The sequence below is a fragment of the Mercenaria mercenaria genome, chromosome 13 (assembly GCF_021730395.1).
Source record: "Mercenaria mercenaria strain notata chromosome 13, MADL_Memer_1, whole genome shotgun sequence".
Taxonomy (NCBI): domain Eukaryota; kingdom Metazoa; phylum Mollusca; class Bivalvia; order Venerida; family Veneridae; genus Mercenaria; species Mercenaria mercenaria.
The window spans coordinates 15,603,377-15,625,425 of NC_069373.1; the positions used below are offsets into that span (position 1 = coordinate 15,603,377).

Below are 22,049 nucleotides of genomic sequence, written 5' to 3' on the forward strand. Positions count from 1 at the left end.
CATTTTCTTTCGAAACTTGAGAATACGTTTGGCGAATGCGGCTTGCTGGCAATCGACTAAGCATTAGTTTGGCTTCCCGGCACTGCCAGTCTATCCGGCGTACGCAACTGTTCACCGGTCTTGCGAGATAGGCTAAGCAGCAAATAATATATTTTCGCGATATAAATTTTTTAAAACAGTCAAGATAGAAACTTACCATAAGAAATAAATTGGCTACTTTCCTGAAACAGATCGCAATAGAAAATCATAACAAGGGGGGCGGGGGTCCCAGTTAGGTGTCTGCGCAAAATGTTGTTTCGATTTTCTTTATATTTTATGACAATATACCTACATGTATTAAGTTTCATTCACAAGTGTTACTGTTATCAGTTTTGACTTACTTTTATAGAAATTCACATTTAATGTGGGTGGGGTAATTTGACATGTAACCAGCCAGGAACGCAATCTCCGCCGCGTTTTTAAAAATGGTTCAAACTTTTTACCTGGAACTTTCGTGATAAAATAACTATGTAATGGACATTTACACAACATGTTGCGTTTTAAATTGTCTTGAATACTTTTTTCAACACAGAGCCACAAATTGGCCTAATCAAATTTACTGATTTTCAATGGACGAACTTCACCAAAACTCTAAAACATTTTTATCAGTTGAGATATTCAGGTGTTATTTTCAGCAGATATTATAAGCTAAATAAACATTAAAATGACAATATATCAGTACACTCTGATTAATATTGGAAGAGTGGTACACTCTCAAACTAGGGAAAAGTGGGTGGGGTAAATAAACATGCGAAGCTAAACATTCGAAGCAAGACCAAATCTATATGCCCCTACCACTCATAGGGGCATAATTAAGATAGTAGTAGATAATCTGAGGCATTTCTTGAACTGCGAAATTATTATTCCTATAGTTGTGTTGCTTCGAATGTTTAGCTTCGAATGTTTATTTACCCCAAAAGTTTATCAAAAGCTTAAAACTGACTTAACGCTTCAACGCGTGTATCATTGAAGATTCCATGTTAATCGCCGTTTGAATACACCTGCGGATGTCTCTAAATTGCTTTTTGTACTTTTAGCATGTTTAAAAGTTGAGTTCTGCTCAACCCGGGGCTATAGGGCGTGGACGGTAGCCTGCATTTCCACTACCGTCCATGAACAGGCCCAATCAAACCGAGCCTGCAACATTTCGTTTTTCTCGTGTTGAGCGACCTGTGAAGTTTCCACTTTTCTCTATTTTAAACTATGATTTATTAACAAAAATACATTCTTTTTCCCAGCAAAACTGCGTTTTATTGCTTCGGAAGAAGAAAATGCAATCCTACTGCATGTTAACGTTTGTTAAAGAAACTGATCTACTTATTTGGGTTTTAGACACCGATTTGATCAATAATCAGCTCCACAGGTTACAAATCTCAAGTTATGAAAAGTTGCCTTTCATTCATATTGGAATAAGACTGGTATACAAAATCGATGTATATCAAACAGCAAAACCACTTCTAATAGGACTGTGTCGAAAACAATCCGTTTTATTACGAGGTTATTTGTCCTAAACAGATACTTGAGAGACGCACATGAACTAGGCAGGATGTTTGACGCTCAGTAATTTTTTCATATTACTCAACTCGCACGTTTATAGTAATAAAAAGTATCTATTTCTGACATTTCAGCCATTTCATGCCACGTTTAGATCAGTTACAATGTTTCTTTTCAATTATTTCACTCCCATATTTATCTGTAGTTCTCATCTATCAAAACTTTGACGTACCAAAGTCATTCTAGAATCGTTTATCCAATTTATACCAATATAATGAAATGTCGTCAATGGAAAAGCTTTCAAACGATAATAATAAATCTTTGATAAACAAAGGTTCAATAAGTGCAGTTTTCCCCTCACTCTGCAACACTAACTGAAGTAATATCGGATTTATAGGGCGAGCTAGATAACTTCCGATGTTACTTTAAGAAAAAAGTGACTTTTCCGATAAATCCTTGCACGTAATCATTTATAAATATTCAATTATAGTCGGCAACAATATTTCTATACTTCGCTTTTGTATTTCACCCACTGAGAAAAAGCCGAGTTTATACAAGGTCAAAGCACTTTATCTTTTTCTTCAGGTCCCGAAAAGGGTAACCCCGTTTATTTTCAGAAATATATATATTTATATTAATAACATCATATATCGCATATAGTCACATCAACAGTGGCAAATCTATCTACCTATTGTTCATAATTAATAGGTGGAAAATAAAACAGTCTGCTTATACATGTATATAGCACTTAATCTTAACTTACTTTAATAAACATCCATTATAAGAAACTGTATTAAAATACATTATGTAGCCACATCTCATGTAACTGTATATTTTTGAGGGCAGGTTATGTAAAAAATGTGAGATTTCGTTAAACAACCCTTTTACATTTTTTATTGTTTATGCCATGTAATTGACGTGTACCTATGGCGTAAATTAGCAATACAATAAAATATGTTCAATTTTTAAACACAAGAACCAAATAAGAAATAATCTTAATCACTCGCTTAACACGCTACAGTATTTCTTTTTAAAACGCGGACTCTAATCATGTTTATGAAAGGTCCTCTAAAGTTAGATTCAAACAATGTAGTAACGAACAATCAATGTCAATAATACATTTACAAAAGTATAAACAGTTGTCCTTACACGGTTCTATACGCCCGTAAATTTATATATTTTATTTTATTTTATTTATGTCTCATTCATTTACAAACATAGAAATTTACATACAACATAAAACAATTGTAAATGACCGTTGTAATTAGAATTACAAGAGACAATATACATATTCAAATTTTAAACATACCATTTAACTTACAAACTCATATTAAGAATTATAATATAAAAGCATGTGTACTATATTCGATATCATTTATGAATAAAGATATCTCTGGTATGAAACTACATAAAAGTTGACAGTGACCGAGTGACTACATGAATACATATATGGATGTTGAGTGAATACATGAACATGTACGGATGTTTAGTGAGCATATGAATGCACGAGTGTTGAGTAATTTACCAAGTGAGTACATGCCTGAATGTATGTTGAGCGAGTGACCGAGTGTACATGAGTGTACGGATGTGGAGTAACTGACCGAGTAAGTATATGTATGTACGAATGTTGAGTGAGTTCATGGATGCACGAATGTTGAGTATCTGACCGAGTAAGTACATGACTTACGGATGTTAAGTAAGTGACCGAATGGGTACAAGAATACATGTACGGATGTTGAGTAAGTGACCAAGTGAGTACACGAGTATACGGATGTGGAGTAAGTGACCAAGTGTGTATACGAGTGTACGGTTGTTGAGTAAGTGACCGAGAGAGTACACGAACGTACAGATGTTGAGTAAGTGACAGAGTGAGTACATGAGCGTACAGATGTTGAGTAAGTGACCGAGTGAGTATACGATTGTTCGGATGTTAAGTGACCGAGGGAGTACACGAGTGTACAGATGTTGAGTAAATGACCGAGTGAGTACGTAAGTGTACAGATGTTGAGTAAGTGACCGAGTGAGTACATGAGTGTACGGATGTTGAGTGAGTTCATGGATGCACGAATGTTGAGTATCAAACCGAGTAAGTACATGACTTACGGATGTTAAGTAAGTCACCGAGTGGGTACAAGAATACATGTACGGATGTTGAGTAAGTGACCAAGTGAGTACACGAGTAACGGATGTGGAGTAAGTGACCAAGTGAGTATACGAGTGTACGGTTGTTGAGTAAGTGACCGAGAGAGTACACGAACGTACAGATGTTGAGTAAGTGACAGAGTGAGAACATGAGCGTACAGATGTTGAGTAAATGACCGAGTGAGTACATGAGTGTACAGATGTTGAGTAAGTGATCGAGTGGGTACATGAGTGTACAGATGTTGAGTAAGTGACCGAGTGAGTACATGAATGTATAGATATTGAGTAAGTGACAGAGTGAGGATACGAGTGAACTGATGTTGAGTAAGTGACAGAGTGAGTACACGAGCGTACAGATGTTGAGAAAGTGACCGAGTGAGTAAACAAGTGTACGGAAGTTAAGTGACCGAGGGGGTACACGAGTGTACCGATGTTGAGTCAATGACCGAGTGAGTACATAATACCCATACTGATCGCGTGATTACTATTTATATTAATTTATTTATTTATATATATGTACGTGTACTAAATATATCAACAACTTTCGGAAGTTTTGTTTATCCTCCTCTAACTCAGCAGTCTTCATATGAAATGAAAGTTTGAAGGTATTCGTCGAACATCACTACATATATTCATACCTTTCGCCGGGTCTTTAATTCTTTGAAACTTGTGAAATAGCAAAACGGATCTATAACCAGTGTTCATAACCAATAATGAATTTTCAAAATAGATTAGTACCTAATGTGTCTTCCGGGTAAAATCTGGTGTTATTTTGTAAATTCTAGATTTGAAATGTATATTCTGCCGGTTGATAAATAGTCGCATTTAATCATATCATTATTTTAAAAAGGGGATTCTGTTTTGCTGATTTAGGGCAGGCTGTTGTTCTATTTAGGTTCCTTCTAAAGCCTAGGTGGCAGAAACTGGACTACATTTTCCTTACGAAATAAATCGAGATTCATTGTACTTGTATTAATATCTGTAGTTGCAATTTAATCAAAAACTTTAAAAGTTTAAATGTTAACATCAGAGACATCTAAAGTAAACGTTAAACCACTTTTGTTGACCTTTTAGTTCGACATTTTGGCAGCTGCAGACTCGGGTACTGATCTGTTTACTTCTTTGTAAAGCTCTTCTATTCTTCTTACCACATCTGTAGTACTGCTGTGTGAGTCGGTATAAATGTGAAATACCAGCTTCGAGCATTCATTCTCGTCTGAAGGCGAACGACCCCAGAATTTAAACTCGTGAACTGTAAAAAAGGTTGTAAGTACAATTTCGATAATGACATTTTGCTACTACGTAAAGTCAATGCGATCTACGAATTTTGAAATGGCAAAACTGCAACTAATGTAGTTATTTGACCGCAAAGTATTTTCATTAAAGAAATAAGGTTGAATATATGTTCAAAACTTTTGAACAACTGTTTACTGTACTAAACAGATGTTTTTTTTCCAGTGTGTCTCAAAATTTCGGCAAAGGTATATTCTTATCAAAGATGAAAGATGGTTACAAAAATATATGTTTCTTTTCGTAAAGGCTTTGCAAGTAGCTGGATACAGTGGCATTTGGGCATTTGTATATTTACTAAACATAAAAGCTGGGTGCACTATTTTGTTTAATCATCAAGTTTTGATTTTAATTTTATGAAAAAGTACGATAAACATTATCAATGAAAGGGTTATGTTATGTTAATCGTAAGTGTGAATGCCTTAATGGAAATCAAATGATAACTGGTCGCTATGATTTCTTTTTCGATTGCTTTGAATTGGACGGTAGCGCCACTGAAGGCTACCTTGACTTGGTTGCTTTGTTATTTGTCTTTCGCCTTGTTAAGCATGTCTTAATGATTTTCCCTTTTTGTTCTGCCTCCTGCCAAGTCAATAAGTACAAGTGTATATGTTTCTCTAGATTTGCTTTTTACATAAAGTTACATGACAATTCCTGTATATTACAATACGTGTCATTTGTAACAATAACTATATATTGTTCTACGGCTTCAACTCGTGGTGATAACAATTGTTTACACGGTCCTGTAAGTCTGGAACATGCTAAGGATAGAAAGTATGTGTTGTGCATAGTTGTACGGCTTAAACTCTAGTGATGCTTGTTTAGTTCTGCCAATTGTTTTCTCGTTTAGGGCAAAACCTTTATTTTATCTAGGGACCATACGCCGCCTTTCATGGAACTGCACTCTGTGCATCATTGAAGGTTTCTTAGGTACCACCGTATGAATACATCTGCGGATGCCTCTAAATTATATCCTGGTACTTAAAACAGGTGTAAATGTTGAGTTCTGCTCAACCTGGGGCTAGAGGGCGTGGATGGTAGCTTGCATTTCTACTACCGTACATGAACAGGTTCAATCAAACCGAGCCTGTAGCATTTTTGTTTATGTCGTGTAGGGCGACCTGTGGCTCTCCACATTTTATTTGAGCCATTAACGTACCGTGGTGGCTCCTATCTTTATCGTTTTTGCTCATTTTATATATTTGTTTATACACTATACAGTTATTGCCTTTTGGTATCGCTTTTATCAGGTCGATAAATCCACTTGCCTACCGGCTTCTTTGTTCCGATGAGGTCTATAAACACCTTATAGACCGCTTATGAGGTCTATAAGAATTTCCAGACCTGTCCTATTTCTAATGTCTACACAAAAATCTCAAGTGCCAGTAGCGGGAATCGAACCCGAGTCGCTCCGATGCTAGCCCAATGCTCTAACCACTCAGCCAAATTGTCGACACACTTAGGCATTTGTCAGAGATTAAATTAAAGTTATGCGTAAGCGACCGAAACAATGCAGTAGAATCATGAGAAGTCCGTGCATGACATTTTATGTGGACGTGTGATTGACTCCGTAAATATAGTTTCAGTTGTTTCCAAAAAAGTATGTTTTAAGTGAAAAAAATCCGACTAGTTTTACATATCTTGAAAATTGATTTAAACATGACTTTACTGTTTAAAACTATCGGTCTTATTTCAGACACGCTCGGAATGTATCCCGATAATTTCCGGATTTTATTTACTGTAAAGTTTTATCATTCAATTTTAAGCAGGTCTTGATATTTGTCTGAACGTTAATACGGGCATACTCTCCCGTCAGAGTGGAGAATGCTTCTTGAATTAGGACAGTTTATTTTACAAAGAAAAATATTGATTGCAAAAAATACAAACTACACAAAGTTCCTCCAAGTTAATTAATAGTCTGCTAATGCAAATTGTGATGATATTCGGTACAATAAACATGGAACATAAGTAACGAAGTTGTATTTTTGAAAATAACCCAGTTAAATTATCGTGATACATTCCGAGCGTGCTGAAATAAGACCGATAGTTTAAACATATTGAAAGGCAGTTTTAGGTACTGGTAATTGTTGAGAAACTGGTTAAAGTACATTTGTTTCCTGAAAAAAAAATGTTCCAATTTTTCTGAATGTCGTTAATTCATATCGAACTAACACTTGACATTTTTATGTCTTTAAATATTATTAGATATTTTGCACTGTACAAGGTTTCATCGATTCTATACTAACTTGACATTCACAAGTGTATGACAACTTCTTCACGTGAATCAGGTGTGGAGAACCAAAACGACATTAAACTTTATAATGTTTATTTAAATCGTTGCCATGGCAATCAAAACAGAGGCCTCTAACTACAAACTTCTTAATTAGTTGTACTCATTGTCAAGAAAACTGAAGATTTTTATATCTTCTCGATGTTGTGCGCGCAGGTTTTAGCACATTTCATTGTGCCAAATCAGGGTATATTATGATATGCATTTCTTGTAATAATGTAATAATAAATCTACATCAATACTTTTTATAGGGCAAATTAAAATTAAATTAAGAGCTAAATAAACTTTTATTTTTGGAAAAAAAACAACAAGAACAAAACAAAAACAAAAAACACATTATAAAAAAACCCATAAAATACCATTCGCGCCAAATTCTGACTAACTGACTATTGACTAGATAAACATTGATGATCTCGGAGAGAGACTATTTCCCAAATAAGTACGGATTTTTCATGCAATGCAAAATGTCATGTCCTAATTACTGACAAATATATTTACAGGTTCGTAGCAAGTTGGGCCGTTTGTTATATTAATAGTATCAAATAAATTGTGACATATATTGTCTTGTTCTTTCTTCTAACTATTTGTTTTTATCATACATACACGTTACAAACCTTCTTCCAATCCGACACCAATCTGGACTATGTAAAACAAAGAAACATGTAGGTAAGTCAGTTATCATTCTCGGAATAGGTCTGTATTGTGTTTATAGACCTGTGAGGAGATTTGAAAACCTCGCTCGCTACGCTCGCTCGGTTTACAAATCCCTCACAGGTCTATAAACACAATACAGACCTATTCCTCGAACAATAACTATTACAAATTGACCGAACCTAAAAGGCAACAATTGTTTTATTATTATATCAAGCGAACGTATATGTGTAAAAATTAAATATAAATATCTGCAGTCTTTGGTAATTTTTCGTAGTATATTGTTTACGACGTCGCATTGTTTTGATTTCAAATCGTGAGTACGTCACAGCTGCAGATCAATAAGTGTTTTTGGCTCCGCCTTTGAGTCAGTACAATTTTTTATTATTGATCATGTGACTACATCTAAACCAATGGTTACGACTTTAGATATAAATTTAATAAAAAAATGTAAACATCCACAAAACACTGCAACAGGTTTTGTTTTGAACACGGACTGTGTTCATTGAATGTGGCTTTTCTAATCGAATATTCTTCTTTGTTTCATGTTTGAAACTTTTAAACTTTATTGAAATAAAACTCCTGTTACAGCCATATTAATCGCGACCTCGTATGCCTTGAACAGATAGAAAGGTAAAAACAGTGCCATTCGTTGAAAAATATATGAAAAATATACATTAATTAATTTGTCAACATTAACCTTATCTATTAAAATTTGGGCTTGTTTGGGTTCCATCAGTTGCGTATAAAATTGACAAAGTGCACGGACAATTTTTAACCAGTGTTATTTTTCTAGGTGCATCTTTATATAGACATATTTCAAAGCTACATTTCGTTCTGTACACCCATAATGTGGCTGATAACTATGATGAATAAAAAAGACACAACTCTTCGAGGTAAATATTCAACAATCATATGTGCACTTATCATGATATTCTGAAATAGGTCTTAAAGTTTAAAATGTTAGAAATAACCTAAGTAACTGTATGTATTTCATCGACATCTATGATTATAACGTTAAAATAATAAAATACTTAAAGACATTCATTTATTAAATGATAGTGGGAACTTGTATTTGCTGATTTTTTTGTAACAAATTAGATACGAAAATAAATTCAGTAATCTACTTACAGAGAGATTTCCTTGGTGAACTTTCAAGAACAGCTTTAACTTCTTTTTTGAATACTTCTACCATTTCATTTTCGTAAACAAAAATCTTGACCTTTTTAATGTATCCCTTATAGCTATCTCCTAGAATGTATTCTTGAATGGCTTCAACCATAGTTCTTGCCATTTCTGCCGGTGGAATACCTTTTCCGCCTGCAAATCAAGTGCAATTAAGAAATAAAAAGTTCTCAAACGTGGTTTATCGTAGAATAACCCGAGTTTTGAGTTCTTGTGCGTATGAATATATCACGAAGGCCGTAGGACTGAGTTATATATTGTTTCGCATAAGAACGAAAAACTCGGGTTATTCTACAATAAATCGCACTTGGGAACTTATCATCTCGATTCTAACACGACATACTATTATGAATAGTGTTAGAAAAAAATGGTAACTACTTTTTACGACCGTGCTACACACCTGGATCGGATGACGACATTACACGCGAGTGGTTCATTGCAGTATAACACGAGATATATTTTGCTCTACATGTATGTAGGTTATTTGCTGGTCGTATTAGAATTAAATATATACACTGTTTCAATAATTTCGCCACCCTTTATACGAGCTTCGTCTTATATATAATTTTCTATTGAACTGGTATCCAGCAGGTGTAAGTGTAAGGTTTGACACATAAAAACCAAACAGATGATTTGTTTATTAAATTGTATTAAAGAAATACTAAAAAATCTTAAAGTACATTGCATGAGAAAAATGTAGAATCTTTAATATACATTTTTAATGTTTCTTAAACCACGCATCAAGTTCTGTTTTGACCAGTACACACATACATAGACAAAGACACAGGAGAAGTGAAAATACTAGTAAAAGAACTAACAGAATGAATCAGCAAAAGTGCATGGTTATTTTCTTTGGAAATTGTGATAGTTTAGTTATGTCGCATGAAATGCATGCTTTGCAAGCAGAGGGTTTCAGTTTTGTTAGTTTGTTTTGGGTTTAACGCCGTATTTCAACAGTATTTCAGTCATGTAACGGCGGGCAGTTAACCTAACCAGTGTTCCTTGATTCTGTACCAGTACAAACCTGTTCTCCGCAAGAAACTGCCAACTTCCCCACATGAATCAGAGATGGAGGACTAATGATTTCAGACACAATGTCGTTTATCCAATAGTCACGGAGAACATACGGTTTCAGGGTTGTATATATAATGTCTGGTGATTATCTGTAATTATTATAATTTATGAATGATTAAAGTGGGCGATAATTGAGAGAGGGTTAATTTCTAACATGAATTATTTGTTCAGTATTGTTTTTGTCTTTTTAGACCCTGTAACATGTTTAAAACATATTTTCTATTTCGGAATATTCTATTCCAACAAGTCAAGAGGCTTGCAGGGGTTTTGAATGAAATAAATATATGTTGTATTGGTCAAACTCATTTTTTCTGTTGCTAACTAGTTTTTGTTTTCTAATCAGATGAAACGGCTACAAATTTCTAGTTGTGTACGTTGCATTTTTTTCACGAGTTTGTATTCTTACAACGTCTGATTAAATGTTTCTAATTACCTACAGCAAAATCTATAAAGGAAAGGTATTGTTTACTGACGTAAAACATTGTATTGAACCGATTGTAAGTCAATTTATTTAAATTCATATTTCGCAATCAAACACCACAATCAACTAACATTTGTAAACTGATGAACGGAAATCACAAGAAGTACTGTTTTGCAAATCAATATTTGATTCCTTCAAGCACACACACACACACGCATGAAAAAGGTCGTAAGTGAAATAAGTTCATTTGAGAAAACTGACAAAAATAGATATTTAATTTCATAGATATTTTTATCCTCATAGCTAAAGCGTTTAAGCTCTTACAGTACCGATGGTCAATATCTAAGAAATTTCATATACGCCGTTTGAAAGTGCCCAATGATGAAATCTCGTATCTGCTATTTACGATCTATTTATTATATATATTTTTTATATCCAAAATCTCATTATACGCAATATAAAAAAATGTACATGAAAGATACAACCTTTAACTTCAGTAGATATTACTAAACCTAACCGAAAATGGGATTTAAGTAACAGATACGACCTTATATTATCAAAAAAAAACGTCATTTTTGTTCAATAAACAGGATCACACAGTAATAATTTCATATTCAAAGTATAGCCCTTTTCATGTTGTTTTCGAAACAGTTATGATTATTTTACTCGGACAATATGCACATACACAAAATTGATACAAGGCGGTTTCATTTCTCACACACAAACATGAAAATACTAAAAACGTCTAAATAAATAACTACATAAAAACCGACCTGTTCCTAGGGCGGGAAATGACACAGAGTTAAAACACGACTTTTCAACTTCAACAAGACATTTTGCGACAGCTGTTTTCCATTTGCCTGGACTATTTCTGGCTTTCACATGTATAATCTTCTGACACAATAGTCGTCCAGAACTAGTCATAAGTATACCTGCCTCTTTGAATGATTTCTTGTTTTCATTCGCTGAAGAAAAAAAAACAAGTATTTTTTAAAAATACTTTCGATATTAATCCATGTCGCTTGTCATGTAAAATGGCAGTGACTCTTTTACGCCGTTTTCTCCACACAAATAAAACAATCCTGATTATTAGGCTCATCTCGTCTGTCAGTTCAAACCCTTATCATCATGTTGATAAGAAAAACTTGAACCGTCCAAATTTACGCCAAAATATACTATTGCTTTCGATTTGTTTGTATTAGATTGTAATAATAATAACAATGAACTTATATTGTCGGAAAAATGAGGGAGTGGGGGTGGTTATAAGATGCTGTCTTTTTATCAGGCTTGAACGAATTATTTCCTAATTAACAGGATTGACTGCGTCATACATGTTTAATTCATGTAGTTCTAAAAGCTAAATGCAAACAGTCTAATTGATAAACTTATTTACTTAGGGATAATCTTCTGTATGACTTTCGGACTAGGCCACTGACTGGCTTGGTACAAACTGTCTGACAGAATGGGTATGCAGTAAGCTGTCTGACAAACGGGACTTCAAAAAACTGAATGTTTCGTAAATTGTTTGACAAACAAGATGTCTTATAAGCTACCTAACAAATAGGATGTATATATAGCTGTCTCACGAACTGGATGCCCGGTAAGCTGTACGACAACAAGAAGTTAGCTGTCCCACAAACTTGATATAAGGTAAACTGTCACAGCCTGGCAAATAAGATTTATATTTAGCTGTCCAACAGACTGGATGTCTATAAACTTTCTGACTTAACATGAAGGTTTGTAAGCTATTTCACAAGCAAAATATTTAGTGGCTCTCTAACAAACAGGTGAGCGAGTTATATAACAAACAAAATGTTTAGTTAGCTGTGTCTCCAACATAATCTCTTGTAAACTATTTTATTAACAAGACGTTTACGAAAATATCTCACAAACAAGAGGTGTAGTTAGTAGTCTACACACTTCATTTCTGATATTCCATTTGACAATCAACAGGTTTAGTTACCAGTGGTGCATACTGGATTTCTTGAACTATATTTAACAAACATGAGGTTTAGTTAGCAGTCTTACAAAATTGATGTCTGCTTATCCATTTTAGGAACAAGTGATTTAGGAAAACTAAACTTTACTTGATCTCCGACAAAATGCATGCCTCGTAGGCTTTTTTGTAAATTTGAGGTTTTGTAAACTGTCTGAAAAACAGCAGTCTCGTAAAACTGATGTATAGTAAGCTGTCGTACAAACAGCGTGTCACGTAAATTTGATGTTTATGTAAGCTGTCTGAAAACAGCAAGTTTAGAGTTTATCTTATAAAGTCAATGTCAAGTAAGTTGTCTGACAAACAGCTATTTGAAGGTAATGTTTAGCAGGCCGTCTCATAAAACTGATGTCTAGAAAACTATCTGCCAAACAGCGTGTCTAGTAGGCTGTCTCCTAAAATTGATGTCTAGTACGCTGCCTGACAAACATATCTAGATAGCTGTTTCATAAACTTGAAATTTCGTCAGCTGTCTAAAAAAATAATGGCTGAAATATTATAACCGACGAACTTGATGTCAAAATGACAAGCATCCCGTATAGTCTGTCAAAATGCAACAGCCTACTTGTATTTATATATGTACTAAATATAATATATCCGATTTTTTGACAGACGTACACACTGACATTTATTTTGCTGGCTCACCAATAATCTTCTTTTCAATTCGCAACACCTGGTCTACTTATTCTAGTAGAGACCAGAGAATTATACATGATTCTTGTAATGGGCGGTATATATTTTAGATCTGTGCAGGCACATGAAGCTATGTGCTTTAATTAAGTCGATATCTACAAGTAAAACCTGTAATTGAGTTTCTAGAAAAAAACCAGGACACATATGGATGACATAGATTGCAATTTGATTTGCTTCACTTAGGCGTACACATACGCGTTTGAAACTTTCTTCTTTCTTGTTTTGTATCTCCACAAAGTAAGTTAGAAAGCTGGTATATGGTCTTGAAATGAATTTAACAAAGAAAATAAAGAACTTAGTAAATCTTTACTTAAAATAAATGATTTACTAAAGTTCATTGTAAAGACATAATAGAAATTAATTGTTATCTTTATTTACTCAGAATCTGCTAACAAGGACATAATTTTAGTAGATACAGCACTTTGGATTTATAACATGACATTTTCAATAGAATACCTTCAAACTGTATTGACCTTCCAGCTGCTCTAACAATTGCTTGTGAAATTTTTCCACTTTCTATATTAAGATCATCTGGAACACTGTTTACTATTACCGCAGTAGTAGCTTTGGTCAGATCCCCTTGTTCTATGCACAGTGTAACATGTCCAATTGTTGTAGTATAGTCTATTCCTGAATCAAGCAGTAAAAGTATGATAATTACCGTTCTGTCATATTTTTCAGAATCTTAAAGAAAGAATTTCAAAGTATCTTTGATTTTAACATAGAGATAAGTTTCTTTTATCAGGTCTGCAACTCAGAGACATTAAAGGTTGCAGCATATTTACTAAATGGCAAACACATGATGAATAAAATGATGACGACTGGTGAAATACATGTACTAGCAACTTAACGACTGGTTTTACAAATGATCGTTCTGTGAGAATGACAAACTATAACTTACCACCGCTTTCCGTGAAAACACTTTCCACATTACAATTTTGTCTGCACGATATTCGGGATAATCTTGAAAGCCGTCCCTTTTTGCCGAAATGTGATTTGTATTTCTCAAATCCCTGAATCATATATTCAGGATATTTGAAAATTATAATAATAATAAAATTATAATATGCACAGAAGCTTAAGAAACAGGTCATTCAAAGGTATCTAATGTAAACTTTCACTAAATAGTATAGTTTTTCTTTAGATATTTACTTCAAATAAAAGAAATTCCGCATTAAATTTATTTAACTTTACTAAATATAAAATTAATTGTGTATTCGTTGTACACATTTATACATGTGTTAAGTGCTTACTTTTTTAAATCTAATTCGTAGTTAAATTGATCTTAGTGCAGTTACAATTATGATTCATATTTTCAAACTTTTATTTAATGTGAAATTGGGATCTAGTATACCTTCAAAGCAATCACTTTTCACGGACTATTCAACTATTGGTAACCTTTTATGATGCATAAATAAGGTAATTATCAAATTTCTTTTCTTTAAAGGGAAATGAATACAAATGATAAGTTACACTCATGACGCTGATTGAAGTCTTAAAATAACACCACTACTGAGCAAGAGTCAACAATTTAAGACGTTGGAGACAGTCAATTCATTGTCTTTATCCAGCAAATGCACTTATAAATGTATTATTTTTCTATAGTTTCCAATTGTGTCTTTTCATTCTACTTGGGAAAAAAGAGAAAATATTTTACAAAATTGAGAAAATATCGCTCAAACAAATATCTAGAAATAAATTAAACCTGCAATCTTGCCACAAAAAAAAAAGAAATGGCTGTCATTTTAATCTGATATGAAAATGTTCATAACTCTATTGTTTCTTATCCGATTTCAAACATACTTTCATCTATGAAAATGATTTCAGACATTTCACACAGTACTAGTTCTAGTATCTCGTCATTTAAACTGTAAAATAACGGCCGAAAATGAAACAGCTCTGACATATAAGAATATTAGAAGTACAGTTACAATCACGTACCTTAAATGACTTTTTATCTTCCGGATGTATTATTATCCGAACTGTTTTTAGAGATGAAACTGCTATCTCCTCTTCAAAAGTATCTATTGCCTCAAACATTATTTCTGCAACCCTGTCTGGTGGAAACTCAAGTGCACCCGCACCAAGTACGGGAAAGGCTATAGACGTGTAGCGCTTTTTATGTGAAGTCAAAAGGCAATTTCTCACGAAATACTTCAAGATCTGTAAAAAAGAGGTTCAGTCATTACCTAAAATAGTACTTTACAAAACTTCTACACACCCCTTATCTTATTATGTTTATTGTTAATGTTAAATAATAGTTTCAGTCATATTATTCCTTTCGTAAAGCATACTTAATGACTATCCTCACCATTTCCGCGTATTCTGGATCCTTATTCCACTTCACGAGAACTCCATGAAATAACGCTTTGCATTTCAAATTTCCCCCTGATGTTTCAGCAATTTTACCTATGATTATGCCGTTTGGATATTTTTCCTTCAATTCCGCTGAGATATTTTCTCCTCCTTCTTTTACTAGTGTTCGTGAAATTATACCGACTCGGAGGTCAAGGTTAGAGTTTGTCGAGTTTGCTATAACATCAGTCTGTAAGTTTAAAATAAAAGACATTTAATCATTATATAGAATGAGGCAGAAATCATTTAAGACAAGACTTTTGCCAAGCTATATAAGTCCCCTACCTGAGGTGGCATTTGACATAAATATCATTCCGTAGGAACCATATTCTGTTTTATATTGACACGACTGAAATGCTTGCATATTTTCTGTAGAACGTACTTTCTATAACAGGATTCTTAAAAACATTTAAAAGTTAACAAATGATCTATTTTTGTGACGGACGGATGGACAGACGGACAGACAGATGAACAGGAAAATAAAATTATGTTTATATTCTGCAAATTATCTTCTACTTGGTTACCTAATTTAATGAAAGAATCTCTTGTACTTTTCAAGTTATCGCTTTTATGTCATATTCTTTGCCTATCTGCTGCAAAAGCAATAACATTTGTCATTGCAACAAAATGAAACCACTTTCGCATTTTTAATATTGACATCTGCGAAAAAGCAGAAACAAATAGATCGCGCAAAAAAGAAATTCCTGCAGGCTAAGTTTGACTGAAATTTCTTGGTAACATTTCTTGTACTCTTTAAGTCTAACAGAATCAACTTCTTCGGCATGTTTTTGGAATATTTATTACCATAGAATCCAAGTTTGTTGTCATAACAACAAAAATATAAAGACGTGCATATTTTCAATACTGGCATATATCCCTGCAGCAGTTTTCATGAAACTATTTTGTATTGCCATAGCAACCTGTATGTTTTGCCGTAATCAAAACAGTAAATATTGCCATCTATGCTAAATTTCATGAAAAAAAAACATATCTTGTACTTGAACTTTGTTACAGGATATAATTGTATGAATGACTGACGGACGTTAATACGGGGGAAAAGTATGTCTCCTCCATCGAGACTAAAAACAAAAGAAATACCAAATAGTGAATGTCACGTTCCAAATACGCAGCCTCCCTAAAACGAAACCTACAGCACGCAGAAGTGCACACTTCTAATACACACACTTACATACAAAGCAAACACACGAAGACAAAACGCACAAATAAAGGAACGCAGTAGTGCACCGCCTTGGAACGGTCAGTGGCAAAAATACTACTTGGGAGCTTAGACCGGTTTACGGAGCGCATCCAAGCCAAGTTCAAAGAATGAGGCCCATAACTCGGAGCTCTGAAGTATTGGTATGCAGATAATTTTGATAAATAAACAAAAACACATTGACAAAGTAAACATACAGACAGCGATCATAAAACATAAAAGAACATACATTGGTAACCTCTGTGTCAAAAAAAGAATACTGGTGTACAGTCTTACTTCCAGTTACAACAGTATTCCCTTGAAGTCGCTATGCATTTTGATATACGCATGCTTTAAAACGAACATGGCTTTAATGCAAAACATTTATAACGTTTACGATTCAGATTTTAAAAATCATTTTGAGCCTAAATAATACCTACATCTTGAGCTGTAATTGATCCAGTAACAATTTCTCTTGTTATCGTCTTAGGCAATTTTTCTCTTTTATCAGACTCTTTCGGGTGTATATGACCTGAAGCATGACAAAAGTAGCCGCTTAGCTTAAGGTATCGAATTAAAATTTCTTAAAATATACGGGCATCATATAAACATATAAGATGTAATGTAGAGTCGTATCCTTTAATCTCATCATGTCATCTGGTTATATTTGTTGTTAACGCACATAAACAAGATATAAGACCAGGAAAACTCGTAACTAGAATGATAAAATCAAAGATGCAATGGCATCATCCTTATAGAGGACCTTACCTTGTGTCAGAACACTCGTTCGCCCAAAGCCCTTTTCTATCTCGTTCACAAGGAGAGGAGGTATATCTCTATCTATGTCACAAATGGAGACATTTCTTAAATATGTTTCTGTTCCATGTTCTACAAGATATATCTTTATTGCCTTAATCATTATTTCGGCAATGATTTCATTTGGAAAACCAAATTTTCCAGCTCCAATTGGTGGGAAAGCAATGCTCGCCACATGACTTTTGTCTGCTTCGATTAGACAGTGTGTTACGACACGATTAAGAACAGACACTTCGTTGCTGGTTCCATCTTTCCAGGTAGGTACAACAGCATGAATGATTCTCTGACACGGAAGACCCCCTGCAGTGCCAACAAATATGTCACCATCTTTTAGACTATGGGATCCTTGAATGTAATCATTGCAATCTTTCTGAATATCGAAGCCCCCTATGAGGAGAGAAGGTACAATTATTTGCTTGCTTTAATTTCAATCGATATCATTTAAGCGTCTTAGAAACTATTAACTTATAATACTAGAACAGAAATCAAGACAATAATTCTATTTTTCATTGTATAGTAAAGTAACGCAATGTTTGGTTTGGTTTGTTTGTGTGTTTAAAACCGTTTTTCACTGTATTTCAGTTATAAAGCATTGAATATTTAGCGTAACCAGTGTTCCTTGATTCTAGCCAACCTCTCCACATGAATTAAAGATGAAGGACGAATGATTTCAGACACAACCTGTATTAGGTTAAACTAATCTGTTTTATCAGTTGTTTGCTGTAAATTGTATTATTGTGTTTGCATGCATGTTTCAATTACATTAACAATCCAAATTGTATACATGTTCGAATCTTTAAACAAGAAATGATTTTGCCTTTCAATATTAGTAGAATTTTCTTGAACTTTTTTTCCAATATTCTGTACCTACCTTTATCAACCAAAGTGCATCCCAGACCACACTTATGATCTAACATTGAACCTGTTGGATTTACTATATATTCAACCGCTTCCTCAGATATATCACCTTGCACGATTTTGATGTCACAATGCCCAATCCTACATTCTGCAAGCACACTAGATCTGTGTCTTGTTTTTTCAGTAATTGTTTGAGTGTCAGCAGTCGAAATTCTTATTACACATTTCTCAGCTAATTCAATTTGATTTAGACTGCTTATGCCTTTAGGGCTTTGAAGAAATGTGCTGAACAAGGGCCGATTTATGATTTTATCTGTTCGAGTAACAGTATCTACTGCTGCATGTAATTCGACAATAGCAAGTTTACAGCATTCTTTTTCCCCACTGATCATAAAACCTTTTCTTGTCTGTTTATCAATTATTTCAATTTCAACAGACATACATTTGTACTGCTGCATGAGTGTGTCAATGACGTTCGTTTTATAAGTAAAAATATATCGAAATACTCCCGGATCAATGTGAAATACTTCTGAAACAATCGAATGCGCGTCAACGAGCTTCATTACCTTTTCGCATATTTCCTGATGCCGGTTATCCACTGACACTATATAAACTTGATCCCTACACGCCTTCAAACTAACTCTACCTTTATCCATCTGCTCTAATTTTGCAAGATGCTTCCTTCCGTCTCCCTGCTGCAAATATTTTCCAATTCTAATGTCGACATTGATTGTTGTACTCTTCAACGATGATTTTAGAATATTTACTGCGGTCTTTAACTCCTCTGACGTCTTACTGTACATAACTAGTGCACCGTCTTCTAAAAATTCCCAAACGCCAGTTACCCTCGGATCTTTCATCTTTCCTTTCACATACATCGCGGTTTCCTTCGACCGAAGTAGACTCCTTTCAAACATGCTAAAACCTTTGAAAAGGTTTCAAGTGAATAACTTTGACATAGTAGAAAAGCGGATAACCACATTATGATTTTATGATTTTCTATTGTTTTTAAACCCAAAAATAAAGGTTTAAAGTAGTCTCCTTTGAAGTATTGGCCAATGCAAACACAGCCAGAGACACACATAACAAAGTTGATCAACCACAAATCCTTTTAGTAGGGACTTTAGTGGAAGGATACAACAGGCGAGTTGCTTCATATGTCACGCAATGCATATTTATATTCTTCTTTTTCAACAAGTATTCGGAAAGAAAATGCAGACCTTAACGCTCTTACTGAATGGAACAAGAAATTTTTTAAAATCACAAGAACTCGAGTAAAATTTTATGAATCAAACCTTTCCTTATTACCTCCTAAACCCAAGTTTTCAGTTCGAAATTTAAAGAAAGCTTTATCTAAGTTACACATGAAATTTGTTTTAACTCCTGTGGACAAAGCTTCAAATAATATTTTTGTTATATGACGCATTTACTACACAGAAATATTATAAAATGAATTGAAACATACGGAAACTTATCAGTTACAGCTACAAGATGAAAATAATATTGTAAAAAGTCATATAGATCAATGTATAAATTTTAATGTCACACTTGACGACCATCAGATGAAGCTCCCTGCTCTTTATTGGATCCCTAAACTATATAAAACTCCATATTAAGCTCGATTCATTGCAAATTCAACCATATACACTACATAAAATATTTCTCCTTCTTGTTTTTCTGCAATAAAAGACAACGTACAGACGTATTACTCCACGGCATATGAGAACTCGGGGGTTAATCTGTTTTGGTCCATCAAGAACTCTGGAGAGGTTTTCTAAAAGTTAATAAACAAATACTTCAAATGTCCGACTATAAGTACTAATGACTTTTCTACTCTTTATACTAATTTACCATATAATCTTATTAAAGAAAAACTGGTAGCTTTAATTGAGAAAACAATTATCTGGCATGTCACGAAACAAGAGCATTCTTTTCTGACAGTAAATTTAAGAGATACACCCTATGGAGTTGTGATCAAGTTTGTGAAGCTCTAAGGTTTCTCTTAGATAATATATAAAGAAACAAGTAATTAGTATTCCGATGGGAACTAACTGCGCCCCACTCATTGCTGATTTATTCTGATACTGTTATGAACGAGATTTCATGCTAAGTTTGTCTGCTGAGACGCAAGTTGAAGCTTTTAATGGAACCTTGAGGTATCTTGATGATATTTTAAATATGGACAACATATAATTTTCAGAAATGGTGAAACACATTTACTCAAAAGACTTACAGCTTAACAAGGCTAACACTTCACATTTAGAAGCGTCATTTTAGATTTAAATTTTAAAAAAGATGTGAATAATCTATAAACGAAAATATATGATACAGGAGATGATCTTAATTTTGAAATTGTCAACTCAACTTCCCCAACCTTGATGGAGATGTCCCTTGAGCAACATCATACGGCATCTATATTTCACAACGTATTCGTTTTGCAAGAGCTTGCTCAAAGTTAGAGGATTTTAATGATAGAAGACTATTTTTTTGTACTTTTAGCATGTGTAAATGTTGAGTTCTGCTCAACCTGGGCTAGAGGGCGTGGACGGTAGCATGCATTTTCACTAACGTCCATGAACAGGCTCAATCAAACCGAGCCTGCAACATTTTCGTTTTTGTCGTGTTGGGCGACCTGTGAAGCTTCCACTTTTCTCTTTTATATCACCAAAAACCAAAACATTATTAAAACTGGGTTAACGTTATTAAAGCTAAAGAAAACTTTCACTAAATTTTACTACGGATCGTCCGACCTATTAATGAAATGTATTACTAACCTGAAGACACTTTATAAACTTGGTCTTACACACTCGGAATACTATGGAGATGTAGTTTATAAAATTCGAAAAATTAAACATAATCTTTATTTTAATCAGATCTTTGTAAAATGTGTTAAAAAGTTTATCAAGAGAGGATAAAATGCAAAAATTGTGAAGCACAGTGCATGTTTGGTGATTGACCACTCTACAGTTAATCGCTTACGTTTTCCTATTTGATGGTGCGATTACTAATAAAGTGTAAGACTTCTTGATGCTTTCTCCTAAATCCTACATAAAACGGACGGAGGAATGGAATTATTTCTTGCAGCTTTCTTAGTCGTGCCCTTAAAAAGTAAGCTCTTGGTGCTCTGACTTCAGACAAGTTGTTGAGTACATAGGTATAATTATATCTTAGATTTATCATAAGTTGATGTTTTACTTAATATGATCTGGTGTTTTTCAGCAATGTTAGAGCCTTTCTCAGCGGGGAATGATTTAATTTACATTGTGTAGTCTAATTTCTTGAAAATAGGGCAACTGCGAGGTTGGCATACCCTAAACGCGTTTAAACCTCAAGTGTCCTTTGTATAGGTTGTTGACCGTTCCGTCTTAAACATTCTGCCCGTATTGTATTTTGTGTTGCGTATGTTGTCTTGTCTGTTGTTAGCGTTTCTTTCCTCTTTCTCCTCACTCCCCCTGCCGCCCCCTCCCATCATTTCCCCTTGCATCTGCGTTCCCTTGCTTTGGCATATCGTGCCCACCTTAATTTTGGCTGCCTGAATCCTTAGGCGGTG

The 22,049-nt window shown here is 34.1% G+C and overlaps 1 protein-coding gene across 1 annotated transcript in view; it reads right to left on the reverse strand.

Annotated features, from left to right (window-relative positions):
* Nucleotides 1-4,151: 4,151 nt before the first annotated feature.
* LOC123529664 (uncharacterized) overlaps nucleotides 4,152-22,049 on the reverse strand; it is a 75,022-nt gene continuing 57,124 nt past the window's right edge. The window contains exons 29-38 of the mRNA XM_053520753.1: nucleotides 18,513-19,424; nucleotides 17,594-18,028; nucleotides 17,266-17,357; nucleotides 15,587-15,820; nucleotides 15,217-15,438; nucleotides 14,177-14,288; nucleotides 13,732-13,905; nucleotides 11,360-11,551; nucleotides 9,038-9,226; nucleotides 4,152-4,927 (exon numbers count right to left, since the gene is read on the reverse strand). Coding sequence (XP_053376728.1) covers nucleotides 4,746-4,927; nucleotides 9,038-9,226; nucleotides 11,360-11,551; nucleotides 13,732-13,905; nucleotides 14,177-14,288; nucleotides 15,217-15,438; nucleotides 15,587-15,820; nucleotides 17,266-17,357; nucleotides 17,594-18,028; nucleotides 18,513-19,424 — 2,744 coding nt within the window. The 3' untranslated portion in view covers nucleotides 4,152-4,745. The remainder of the gene's footprint in view (nucleotides 4,928-9,037; nucleotides 9,227-11,359; nucleotides 11,552-13,731; nucleotides 13,906-14,176; nucleotides 14,289-15,216; nucleotides 15,439-15,586; nucleotides 15,821-17,265; nucleotides 17,358-17,593; nucleotides 18,029-18,512; nucleotides 19,425-22,049) is intronic.